Source organism: Camelus ferus, chromosome 13, assembly GCF_009834535.1.
Source record: "Camelus ferus isolate YT-003-E chromosome 13, BCGSAC_Cfer_1.0, whole genome shotgun sequence".
Lineage (NCBI taxonomy): Eukaryota > Metazoa > Chordata > Mammalia > Artiodactyla > Camelidae > Camelus > Camelus ferus.
Genome location: NC_045708.1, coordinates 30,990,865 through 31,004,444, shown reverse-complemented (window position 1 = coordinate 31,004,444; position 13,580 = coordinate 30,990,865). Strand labels below are relative to the sequence as shown.

Below are 13,580 nucleotides of genomic sequence, written 5' to 3'. Positions count from 1 at the left end.
TCTGGCAGAGGGCACAGATGGATTCACTGTGCTCACAAAGGCCAGTGCTATCAGGTGGAGTGATGGGACGGGGCTGGAAGGGCAGCCCGGGCCAGAACATGTCCAGCCCTGAGCACCTAGTTCAGTTCTTCTCCGAGCACTGGAGTCACAAGAGTCCACATATTCGTATGAAATGTTCAGAAAAGGCAAGTCTAAAGAGACGCAAGGCATTAGTAGTTGGTTATAACTGGGAAGGGGGCAGATGGGATGGTGAGAACAAAATAGCTAAAGGGCAAACTTTCTTTTTTGAGGTGATGAAAATGTTCTAAAACTAACCTGGTAATGGCTGCACAGCTCTATGAATATACTAACGCCACTGAGCTGTACACTTTAAATAGGTGAATTGTGTAGTATATCAATTATAACTCAATACAGCTGTTATTTTTTTTTAAAAACTACCATTACTAAGAAAGATGTATTCAAATCTCCTATGATTGTAGGTGGTTTATTTTCCTTGTTTTTTCAAAACTTTTTTTTTGTACAATTTATTTTATTTACTTATTTTGGGGGAAGGTAGTAAGGTTTATTTATTTATTTATTTTTAGAGGAGGTACTGGGGATTGAACCCAGGACCTCATGCATGCTGAGCATGAGCTCTACCACTGAGCTATACCTTCCCCCCTTAATTTTCCTTGCTTTTATGCCAAATTTTGCTTGATATACTTTGAGTCCATGCACGTACAAATTTAAAACTGTAATGTCTGCTTGAATAAGTGAAAATTTTTATAAGTACAAAGTGATGCTCTCTACCTTCAGAACGGCTTTTTTGTTGCAATGTCTGCAGTGTGTTTATACTGGTGTTCTTTGCTATTTTTAAAAAAGCAACAATCAACCTTTTTATGCATACATCTTTGTACACAGGAGCAGGTATAGCAGTACATTAAATTCCTGAAGTACACTTGCTGGGTAAAAAGAAACGTACAGTTTAAATTTGATAGCTGTCTCCAAGGTGTTCTCCAAAGAAGCTGCAGCGGTCACATTTCACCCCCTGCTCTCACCCCAAGGGTAGCGGAGGGCTCCTACACGGACGTCTTGAAATCAGAGTTTCTTTTGCTCTGTTGTGAAGGGGTGGATGAGCCCCTGCTCAGTAACTGGATAGAATTTGCCCACACATGGTGACCTGGCCCGGGCTGGGACGAAGCTCTGCTGGGGAGACCCACCTTGCTGATCTCTGTCAGGGACATGGTGATGCTGTAGAGCTGGTTCTTGCTGGTGCTGGCGATCAGGATCTCCTCGGAGGGGCTGAAGCACATGCAGAGCACGTCCTGCTTGTCAGACTGACTCGGGTCATGGCTCTGCGGGTCCATGGGAATCTGCCCAGGACATAGGGCAGCGGTCAGCAATGTCCCCACGGGGTCAGGGTGTCCCCAGGCTTTCAGATCTTCTCAGATACTTGCAGCTCACAGGCTCCTGACCACGCTCCCGGGATCCTCTTTTAGAGGTGGAGCAGGGAGGGCTCGGGCTGCCTCCGTTTCTGAGGGCTTTGTACTCACCTTTGAGTGATTGGTGGCTGAATAGAAAGACAGCGGCATGGGTAAAACAGATCAACCTACACATCTCAACTTGAGATCGTCCCACAAAACGAGCGTTAGTCTGAATTCCACACTTGCCCAGCAGCTGGAAGCCTAGCGCGGGTGCCCACCTGCACCAAGTACACAGTGTGAGCTTCAGGCAGCAGGGGGGAAGGTGGCAGCCCTCCTACCGTGTGGGGTGGGTGGCGGGCAGAGAAACAGGAGGGGTCACACAGCTCCTGCCAGCAGCCTCAGGGGGCCTGTAGTTCCCAGGGGACATTATAAAATGACATTTCTTTTTCCTGCTATTTTTTTTTTATTTCACTAAAAACCAAATGTATTGAAAGTCTGGTCTCCATGTACCATCTCCACCTCCTTACCACCCACCCAGTTCTTTATTCTTTGTAATTTAGCTTCCACTGCATCATTTACTGAAACTGTACCCATGAACATCAGAAATTTCCTTATCACCAAAGCCCAATGCCCTGCTTGGCCCTCATCTGCTTGGCTTTTCTGGAGCCTGCAGCAATGGCGGTGGCACCTTCCTCACTGGAAGGCACTGGGCTCCTGTGCTGCCCTCCCTCTGCCTGGGGCTCTGTCTTCCTATATAACTCCTACCCCGTCTTCATGAAGTCTACTCTCCCTGTTCCTCCAGGACAGCCAGGGCCCCAGGAAGCCTTTCCTGACTGCCCTAGGCTGGGGCGGGCATCGGGAGTCCCCTCAATGTGCCCACAGTCCCTGGGAGTGCCCTCTGTAGTCACGTGCATCACACTGTGTAAAGTAGAATGGGAGCCCGCAGACCGAGGACCTGTCTGTTCCCACGTCTGTCTCCAGGTGCTTGGAACAGTGCCTGGCACAGAGCAGGTGCTCCAAGAGTGACTGGTGTTGCCTTGTGGCCCTCCTCCAGAGACAGTGAGGTCTGGGAGGGAAGCGGCCATGTCTGAGTCACCTGCCGCAGGCCCCCACGGAAGGTGCACGAGAGACTCTAGTTGACTGAATGACTGCAGGACCCCACCTTCTCTGTGTCCTGCTGGGCTCTCATCCTGTCTCAGTCTTGAAATTAGGAAATGCTAAGTTTTGCCCTCAGTCCTCTTTTTGTCTATTTTATCTCTCAGTGATTTTATCTAATAGGAAGTTTCAGTGAAAACAATTGTAGTAAAGTAATTACAATAATAAATACTTAAAATAGTGAAAACAGAGCATCGTCTATGTGCCAGATATAAGCCAAGTTCTGTGTGTGTTTGTGTGTGTGTGTGTGTGTGTGTGTATGTGTGTATGTGTGTGTGTGTGTGTTTGTCATGGATATATCGACCTCACTCCCACATTTCCAACTGCTTCACTTTATCCTGGCCTCTGGTCTCTGCCTGTTGACTGAGCTCTAAGGCCAAGCTTTAGTGTGTTTGCTTTCCTCCTGTATCCTAGCTCCGAGGCAGAGCCTGGCAGGTAGTAAACAATAAATATTTGTTCAATGAATAAACACACAAAAGAATGAACTGCTTTGTGGGCAAAGTAAACTCACAATGTTCCGCCTCAGTCCCCACCCACCTTGCTCTCACCCCAATTTCCCTTTGCCAGCATCCGGCACTGAGCCGGGGCGTCCTCCGTGAGAGCTCCTTACTCCGAGCTCCTCCATCTACTCAGGGAACGTCTTACAGACTTACCCTTCACAAAGGCTCTCTCTTTTCCTCACTGCATGACCCTAGGCCTTGCTGCCTCTTGGCTCCGAAACAAGGAAGACTCTGAACTGAGTCCTAAGCCTGGTGACAATGACCATGGAGCACAGGTGCTGCACACAGCGACTACACAGATGTCGTGTCATCCTGTTGACAGCCACCAGGGGCGGGCTCTTTCCACAGAGAAGAAACACAGGCTCGCTAGATTCAGCAATTCATGTGAAGTCACTCAGCCAGTAAACCTCAGCGTCAAGTCTAACTCATTCAGTGAGTGTTTAACCACTTCCTGTCCGATGCCCCAGATCAGCAGCACCTCGCATCACAGGCAGCTTACTTTTCTGAAGCAGGATGCTTCTCCACGGAAAACAAGGTGCCCGCCCAGTTACATGCACACTCCTCAGGCTGACATGTGCCCTCGTTCACCAGCCTTAGCTCCTCTCTTTCCCTTCAAGTGACTCCTGGTCCCTGCATGGGGGAACTGACTATCTCCCAAACACCAACTGCTCCCCCATCAGTGGTCCCTTTGCTTGATTTGTTCCTTTCACCTGGAATTCCTGATCTGTTTCTTCCTGTCAAATGCTATCTACCCTCTAAGATCCTTCCTCAAAGATTACCCTCAAACATCCAGAAGATTCCTGGTTCCTCCCCAACCAGATAAGTTATGTCTCCACAGCAGTGCGTGTCATTCATTCCACAAACACTTAGTGAATGCTTGCTATGTGCCAGGTAGTTTTCTTACATTAAATGCCAATATACATCCTGATCATATTATTTTTATGGGAACACTAAGCTTCAAAGAGAAAATAGAATTTGCCGAAGTTCTCCCCCAGTATTCAGAGCCAGATCTTCCTAATTCTAAACTCCAATTCTGTCTCATCGATCCTAAATCTTCCCTCAGGACAAACAGTGCACGTCCCCGTTTTGCTCAGCACTGCAGCCCCCTCCCCACATCAGACTCCTGGTTGGTACTCTGCCGCTGGAGCACCAGTGCCGGAAGGACCCCAGTTTGGCTTCTTCCTCCCCTCCTTACCCGGATCTCCCTGCTCTCATGGTAAAACTCCTTGTCTTCCATCTTCTCAAACAGTAGAACTCTCCCTGGCCCCGCAGAACAGGCAAATCCCTTTGAATAGGCTGCAATGGCCAACACCTGTGGCAGGGACATCTGGCTGTGGCTCCTGGCCATCGGGACCTGCTCATAGGAAGGGACTGGGGAAGTGAGCGTTGGGAATTCGATCAGGCTAGAAAAAGAAAAAGGGCACAGAAAGTTAACGGACAGCTCCAAGGAGATGGATTCTGCTTGGGATGAGAAAGAAGGGCTGTCCTGAGTGTGGGAGCCCCTTTCCCCGGCCCCGGTGCTCCCTTCTGGCTGGGAATGCTACATGAGCTCCAGGAAAGACAGAAGGTCACACATTCATGTGACGTCTCACAACCCTGTGTGGTCACCACTATGCCTGGTGATGATCATATGAAATGATCATCATACTTATTTTGTTGTTTAGAAAAACGTGGCTTAGAGGGGTTGAGTTTCTAAGATCACACAATCAGTAAGTGCAAGAGCTGAGGTTTGAATCCGGGTTTCCATTTCCTTCCTTCCTTCCTGCCTTCCTGCCTTCCTGCCTCTTTTCTTTTCTTTTGTTCTTTCATTTCTTCCTTCCTTTTTTCTTTCTTTCGCCTTCCCTCCCTTCCTTCCTTTTTCTCCTTCATTCATGTAACCTTTATTTGAGTTACACTGTGTTAATAACCGTGAAACAATGACAAATAAGTCGACACAGTTCCTGCTCTGAGAAGCTGGGAGTCTACGGGGCGTGTGAGAAGGCCTGCTGGGGGCAGCTGAGTAGGATGGGAGCAGCGGGGCAGGAGCTAACAGGGATCTTCTGAGGACAGTCACAGAGCAGAACCACCTATCCAAGATGAGCAGAGGCTGAGAGCTCTCAGCTGAGACCTGAAGGACAAACAGGAGTGCGTCAGGCGTGTGTCTGTGTCCAGGGGAGTGGGGTCAGGGTGCAGGCAGGGAGAACTACACATGCCCAAGTCCAGAAGCAGTAGGCAGGGTGCACGAGGCAAGAGCCGATGCTCCAGATGTAAAGCAGTGTCAGAGCAGCAGGGATGTGTGGGTCAAGTTCAGGAGTTTGAGCTTTATTCCTGGAGCCCTGCACCCACTGAAGGATGGTGAACCCAGCAAACTGGAGGGCATATGAACTTAAGAAAGGAGATGTCACTGGCATGGGGGGTGGTGAAAAAATAGGTGAACCCAAAGTTATTGAGGAAGAGAAATCCACAGTGTGGCATTGTGGTTGAGGGCTCAACTCTGGGGTCAGACAGATCTGGGTTTGAATCCTGACCTGTCATTTAACAGTGCTCAGGTGAGCCACTTAACCTCTTTGAGCCTCAGTTTCCTTGTCTATAAAATGGGCATGATAATAATATGTACTATATAGGGTAAGACTCAAATGAGGATATATGTAAAGTGCTTAAGGCAGTGTCTAGAACACACACTGGTACTTTCCTGTTCGTGCGAGAATGACTATTGTTGGCTGCAATAGAGGTAAAATTGACAGCTCCATCCTGAGCCCCCACTTTAGTCCATATGCTTCAGTCGGACTGACCGACAACACTTCCTTGCACTCCCTTGTTGGTCTGCTGCCTCCTACTGAGCTGTAAGGTCCTGAGGACCTGTGTCCCCAGCACTTAGAAAGATGCCCTGCATCCTGCAAATGTTCAGAGGACATTTATTTAATTGACTCAGTAAATCAGGCAGCATTGGAAAACATATTTTTGAAAATCTGTTGTTTTGAAGAGTAGCCACACAAAAGTGCTTATAAAATGAAGTTAGGTATAAAAATTAAAACAACTGTATCTAGGCCATGGTCACAACTGTCAAATTTGTGCTTGAACGTGAATGGACACTAGAAAGGCAGAGGGAGAATGAAAAGCGTTGATTTTTAAGGTAGAGGGGTTACGAGCGATTTTAAAGAGTGCTGTTTTTGTTGTAATGCTATTAGTGCGATGGGTATATTTTCACAAGAGCTCCAGCCCAGAGGAGCGCCGTTACCTCTCGGATTCCTGGATCACCCCCAGGTTCTTCGTCTCGTTGGTAGGCTCCTTGACCACTATACTTGTCTCCCAGCGTTGATCTCCGGATTCAAAGAGGAAGAGCCTGCCTGTGTCAGTGCCAACGATGATCCTGTCATCTGACACCCAGGTGTGGGCGAGATAGTTTTGGGGTTCTCCCCTCTGAAAATTAGTTTGCTTCAGGGTCCCCTCAGCAAAACGGAGAAGCTTAAACATCCCATTTCCAGTGACACAAACCTGAGTGTTATCCTGGGGATTGAAGCTCACCTGTAAAATGTGAAAAAATAAAAGAAAAAGATGTATAAGACTAATCTTAATGGGGTTATTTCCCACTTTACTAATTACTAGTTATTTCAGGGAGCTCACAGGATTCTTTTTTTTTTTTTTTAGGATTCTTTAAACATTACGAAATCATATAATTTTGAGACCATATTTGACAAGAGAACAGACCTATATCCATAGTATTTATAGGGCTCATGAGTCTTAAACTAGGAAGCCTTTAAGAGTCATCTGACAAAGGTCAAAAAGCAGAACGAGCAGGTCTTGATAGTCACCAAACTCTGTGCCAATAAAATCGAAAGAAGGCTCAGCTAAAAACACAGGAAAATGAGGGTCTGGCAGGTTTCTGTGCCCTGTCCAGAGAGGAGGAACCACATGTCAGGCCCAAGCTTCCTTTAGCTGTACCCTCATCCCAGTGTGCAGCCACCGGCAGGCAACCTGTCGCCCCCGCTGGATGGTGAGCACCTGGAAGGGCTGTGCCTTTCCCACCTCTGTATTCCTAGTGCTGGGTTCAGAGCCATCATCCAATGAATGTTTCCTAAATCTATTTAAGAGGAGGTGCTTCCTGCTCTGAATAGGATGCTGAATCACGCCTTACTGAGATCTAGATGAAATAATCTTCAGGCTCTACCTGCCTTTCCTCTGATTCTGTGATCACCAAGCAACCTTCTGATTACTCATTTCACCTCCCAAGGGCTCTATTCTAGGGAGGAAATACACTGGATAAATGATGTGTGTTCCAGTTGTGACATGCTGGTTCATACACCAGCCTCTTGTGAGAATAACGGAGCCTATGCTGGAGATGCTGACTAGCCAGTATCTCTGTACATTTACAGGACTGAGTCCTTCAACTTGTAAAACTGAGTACGAGATGCTAGACCAGGTTGACTGCTCCAAGGTGAAGCCTCCTTGGGACCCACCACCTATACAACCAACCAGCATCCTAATGGGTCCTCTTTATTTGGCCCTAAAATCACTATAGAAAATTCTGCTCCCCATGGAACTGTAATTTCACAGACAGCCTCCTAAAGATCTACCACTTCACAGTGGCTTCCTGAAGTCTTCCCACTGCCCAGCAATGCTGCTGGGAAGAGGTCAGACCAGGGAGAAAGAGCAAGTTTGATCAACCCACCTCTGGGCCTGACCTGTGACCAGAAAGCAGTTGTGGGCTGGAGTAAAGAACACAGGCCCTGGGGTTAGGGCGTCCAGGCCTTGTTAAGTTCTTGGAGTCTCAGTTCCTTCATCTTTAAAATAGGGACAATAATTACGGATACTTTATATGGTATTATAAGAATTTTAAAATGCATGTTAAGAAATTAGCACTATTCCTGGTACACAGAAAACATTCAATAAGAGACAGTTCATAATATTTTTAATAATTTGAACGATACTTGTTCTGCTGGGAGGTACCTGGTAGACAGCGTTGTTCTGAGTGTCGGTTCTAAAAATGGCCATTACTTTTTGTTTTTCCCACAGCCAATAGACAAGGTTTGACTCCGGAGGTGATGTCTGAGTCAACAGGTATTTGGAGTCTGGAGAAAAAGCCATGCAAATAAACCTCTGAACTGGGAAGTCAAAATTATTAAGGATTTTGCGCTTCCGGCAAGGGATGGATGACAGTTCATATATGGTGATGACGGGTTTTTCTTGCACAGTCTCGGAGACAGCGAGGTAGCGCCGATTGGGACTGATGGCCAAGGCCAGCATGCCCTGGCTCTTGTCTGAGCCTGCAAACAAAGGAGAGGGCATGATGTGGGAGATCTTGCTTTCACCAAGACTCAGCACGAGCCAAGCACAGTGGTAGGCACCGCTGATTCAACAGGAGGAAAGTGCAGAAACAGGTAATTCTCCATCCTTGCATCCCTTGGTACATCTGTGTCTGGGCTGTTATGAAATGGGCACCTCACTGAGGTCGCGGTGGGAGGAGAAGTCAGGGAACAATTCCTGAAGGATGACAAAGTGGAACAGAACTGGGGGTGGAGCAGGTCAGGAAGAGCAAATGTGTGGTTGTGAGAAAGGGTATAGATGGTGGAGGAACTGCACACAGTGGGAGATCCCTGAGCATCCTGTGTGAGCTGGTGGGAAGTGGCGGTGGGGGCGGGGATCAAAGATGGATCTAGAGGGTGGAGAAGGGTCAGATCAGAAGACTTTATGCCCTGAGTGGCCAGCACTCAATACACTCCAGGCTGGGATGCTAACTGCTGGATTCCTCAGCCTCCCTTGCAGTTAGGTGATCTATGTGACAATCTGGCCATGAGACAGATGTGGAGGTCTGCTGGACTGACTTTATGGTAAAGCTTGTGCTTTCTTGAAAACCAGAATGGATGCACTGTACCCCCTTTCCCTGGAATATAGAGGTGATATCTGGTGATTGAGCAGTCTTCTTGGAACAATGAGGTAACCATAAGAATGGAAGCCATAGGTTTCTAGAAAGCAGAGCCTGACGTAAAGATTAAAGTGCAATACTTTATTTAGGTAATGTAATCAGGTCTGCATTATGATCTTTGTGGGCACTTTTGCTTTCACAGACCCGTTCTTCCGTTAAAGAATGGTAAAAATTATAGTTTATGACTCGGTTTAAAGTCCATGCTGGATTCTTTAGTATTATGTTAGTTTTTTTCCTGATTTTAAAGTAAATTAAAATTAAGATATTTTCTTGGGTCCCTGAAAGTATCACGGCTGTGCCTCACAGTAATCTGCCCTCACAGATAATCTCTGGAAGGGCTGCAGGGAGTAACTGCGCCTCAGCGAAGAACCCAGGATTGGGGCCACTGAGAGCCTTGCCCAGGAGTTTGGACTTTACCAGGGAGGCCAACGGGAAGGTACTGAGAAATTTCAGGCAGGGTCAGATGTGTGCTGCAGAAAGATCCCTCTGGCCACTGTGTGAAAGACAATCACGGAGGGAAGGAAACCTCAGCAAGTTATTTCAAAAACCAAGAGATCTGGTAGCAATAAGAAAGCAGTCAGGGCGATGAGAATGGGAGGCTAGAGAAATGCTAAGGGGTACGGCCAGGGGGACACAGCGACGGCTGGGGTGAGGGCTGATGGAAAGGAAGGAACAATGAATGATTTGTAGGTTTCTGGTTTGGGTGAGGGTGTGGTGGTGCCAGCTGGGATGGAACATAGTCTGTGGGAGTCAGGGGTCATGGTGAAGATTATTTCACTGTTTTTCACTGAAAATAGCCCATCCAAAGATTTGTGATTTGTTCATGCTTTTTTGCTTCCAGTTTTTTATGATTTATTCTTTTTTTTTTTTTTTTTTTTGCATTAAAGTCTTTACTCCATCTCGGTTTCATGATGGCAAAAGGTTTGAAGTGAGGATTTAAACACTTTCCCACTTCCCAAATACCTTACTATGTTCCAGCACTAATTACTAATACCACCTTCCTGTTGTATTAAATTCATTTAGCCATTGTATTCATTTATGTGTTTATTTATTGGGCTTCTGGGATATTTATATTAGGATCACTTAATTTGTGCAATCATATCTTTATCATGTGTTTGGATACTTGGCAAGAGGGAGAAAAAGGGAAATGGTAAGTTCCTTTTTCGATATATCGTGTGTGAGCTGCATACTGTGCAACAATCAGGTAAAGAGGTGTTAGCAGGCAGCTGGATATGAAAAAGGCTGGGGGGAGAGGCTGGGACTGAAAAACAGATTTGAGGGAAGAGTCACAGTGGGAAGTTAAAAGTGTGAGCATAGATAAGATTGCCTGGAGGAGGCAAAGGACAACTGTCCACTCTCTTCTCTGTGCTTCTGAACCAGGGCTGTACCAGGCATAGCATGTGTCCTGCTCATTTATATAGTCCCACTCATTTGAATACATACTTGTCCCTACTACAATACTGAGAGCTCCTGGAGGCCAGGGGCCCCGGCTTTCTCGCTTATTCATTCTTTCAATCACCAGTGCCTGGCACCTAGTCGGGGCTTAATATATGCTGACCGGCCACAGAGTCTGTAAATGCTTTTGCATTGTTTTAACCCAGTTGACGACCAACTCCTTGACATATGTTCACCTCTTGCATGGATTTCCTCTTATCTTTTCAGCTGCTCCTTCAGAGATTCTTTTGCTGCTTCTTCCTTGTTTCCCCAGCACTACAGGAAGGCCCCAGAGCCCTCTTTTTAGGCTTCTTCTCTGTCATAAACTTACTTTCTCCCAGAGGGATCTGATCCATTCTAAGGACTTCATATTTCACCTCTAATGCTGATGACCCTCAAATTTCTATCACTAGCCTGGAGCTCTTTCTCTCTTGAATCCAGACCTGACATCAAAGTGCTTACTTAAGATCCCATTTGCATATCTAGCAGGCATCTCAGTCTTACCATGTCAAAAACAAACCTCCCCATAAACTCTATAAAATCTGCTCCTTCCTCAGTCTTTCTGTCTCAGTTAAAAGTAACCCCATTGGTGCAGTTGCTCAGGCCAAAACTTTGCTTCTTCCTTTTCTCTTCCACTTACATCAGGTCTATGAGGAAACCTGTCACCTCAGCCTTCAAAATACATCCAGGCTTTGATGACTTCTCGCCACCCCTATTGCCTGACACCTGCTCCAAGCCACCATGTTTTCTCGCCTGGATTATGGCAATAGTCTCTCAGCTGGTCTCCTGTCTCCTCCCTTGTCCCTCCTTAAATCTATTGTCTGTACAGTAGCCAAAATGGTCCTGTTGAAACATAAGTCAGATCATGTTACTCTGCTCAGAATTTCCCCCCATGGCTTCTCACTTCACCGGGAGTAGTGGGCCTTCACCTCAAAGCCCATATGATGTTGCTCCCATCACTTCTCTGCCTCACCTCTTGCTCCTCCTCCTCCACTCACTCCACTCCAGCCACAATGGCCTCCTTACTGTTCCCCTAACACACTCAGCACTCTCCTAACCCAGAGCCTAAAAGGCGAAAGGCGAAAACGTAAAGCATCAAAGAGATAATATAGGAGAATATGTTAATAAGCTTAGGATAAGGAATAATTCCTTACATGACACAAGAAGGAAAAGGTTGATACATTTGACCATTAAAACTAAGAATTTCTGTCCATCAAGATACCATAAGGAGGGAGAAAACACAAGCCCCAATTTGGGAGAAATTATTTTCAATAGATATATCTGACAAAGGATTAGTACATGGAATACATAAAGCGTGCCCATTAAGCAGTAAGAAAATTACCAAAAAAAGGTTAAAAAAACAGGTAAAAGATCTAAGACATTTCACAGATGATGAAATAGGAATTGCTCTTAAACATGTGAAAAGGTATTCCTCCTCATTAGTATCAGATAAATGCACATCAAAACCACAGTAAGATACCCTTTCTTAAGCACTAGATGAGCACAAAATTAGAAAGGAGGAGAATAGCAAGAAGTGGTGAGGCTGTGGAGGAGTGGCACCTCTCATACACACCTAGTGGGAATGTGAATTGGTGCTACCACATTACCCAGTAATTTCAGTCCTGGCTGTGTGCCCTGAAGAATCTCTGCACAAGTGGATGAGCACACAGGAATGCAAGAATGTTTAGAGTGGCATGGTTTGAAATAGCAAAACCCTTTTGTTTCCCAAATGTCCATCAACACTAGAATCGCTAAATATACTTGAGGCATTAGTCATATGATGGAATACTGGACAGCAACAAAATGAACTCAGTTAACATGGATCAAGATGCACGAATCTCAAAAGCATGTTGTTGAACAAAAGAAACAAATCACAGAATACATACACCATGATTATATTTTATATAAAGTTGGTAAAGGGAAAAAAAAACCACCCCTGATATCTTACATAAGGCCACACAGATAGAAATGTGGTAAAAGTACATAGAGAAATAAGGGAATGATTACAAGGTCCAGGATAGGGTGAGAGTGTGTGCATGTGTGAGAATGCAATCAGGGAGGAACACTGGAACTGGTAATGTTTGATTTCCGATCCTGTTGGTGGACTCACAGACCTTCATTTTCTCATAGTTCTTTAAATATTTCATGTATGTAGTGTACACTCTTTTGTATGCATATGTCACAATAAAACATGTTGAGTGCAAAAAAGAGTGGAAAAAGAGAGTAGGTGGTTAAGTTGCAGAAATCATGTATATTATTAACAGGACCAATGTGAACAAAACCAACTGTTGCAGTATACAAATGGTTATGGTGAATTAGGATAAAATCTCTGGGATCTTCACGATACATGGATTCAAAAGGTACTGTAGTGACAGTGGTGTACTCTGTAAAACTGTTAGACAAGTCAAAAAGTGGCCCTGGGGATGACAAAGACAATGATATTGAAGATGCATGAAACTCTTTAAAATCATTTTTTTTCATTAAATCACAGTGAAAAAAGTACTTTTAAATTAACATGATTTTAACTATATATGTGTGATTGATTAATCTGTACATTAAACAAAGAAGTAGATACGTACTTATTTTACATTTATAAAACTTTCATACATTCGAGTTGGCCAAAAAATTTTCCTTTCAATCGTCGTATTGGGATTATGGGGTTACATCTGGCACATACAGTGATGTATGCATCAGATCAGAAAGGGTTTTACCTGGAATGAATTTTTGCCATTTCTGATCCACATTGTACTTCACACAGTGATTTCCTGAAGGAAATATAACGATATGCTCATCGAAGAAGAAGACATTGTTGGACACGTGAGATCGAAGTCCAAAAACATGCAGCGACTGAGCTACCACGGTGGACATGATTCCGGTAGAGTTCTGCTAAAGATGCAGCGCAGCTGGTGAGCGTGGAGAAGCGCAACACCCCGCCCCGACCCGCCCCCACCCCCGCAACCTCCTCGCGCACCCCGGACCCGACTCCGGCTTCTCCTCTTTCCTGTGGCCCTCGCGGCTTGCTGCTCCTCTAGACAACCCCCAGGTACCCCTCCCACCTGTCGCTTCTTCTCTCTGGATCACCAGACCACGCGTGTATCCAAGGTACTACCGCTACGGATCCCAAGCAACCCAGCACTTCCTAACGCCGGAGCGGTTCCTATAGCAACGGCAAACCGGAAGTGTGTC

General features: G+C 45.8%; 1 protein-coding gene across 5 annotated transcripts in view; it reads right to left on the bottom strand.

Moving 5' to 3' along the window:
- CFAP57 (cilia and flagella associated protein 57) overlaps positions 1–13,564 on the bottom strand; it is a 54,584-nt gene extending 41,020 nt beyond the window's left edge. For 4 of the 5 annotated variants that reach the window (XM_032494021.1, XM_032494019.1, XM_032494022.1 and 1 more), the window contains exons 1-6: positions 13,451–13,564; positions 13,106–13,277; positions 7,985–8,301; positions 6,276–6,562; positions 4,254–4,461; positions 1,200–1,352 (exon numbers count right to left, since the gene is read on the bottom strand). In XM_032494021.1, the coding sequence (XP_032349912.1) occupies positions 1,200–1,352; positions 4,254–4,461; positions 6,276–6,562; positions 7,985–8,301; positions 13,106–13,262 (1,122 nt within the window). In that variant the 5' untranslated portion in view covers positions 13,263–13,277; positions 13,451–13,564. Of the gene's footprint in view, positions 1–1,199; positions 1,353–4,253; positions 4,462–6,275; positions 6,563–7,984; positions 8,302–13,105; positions 13,281–13,450 lie in introns of all 5 variants that reach the window. The other variant, XM_032494020.1, reaches the window with a different exon arrangement.
- Between the last annotated feature and the right edge of the window lie 16 nt (positions 13,565–13,580).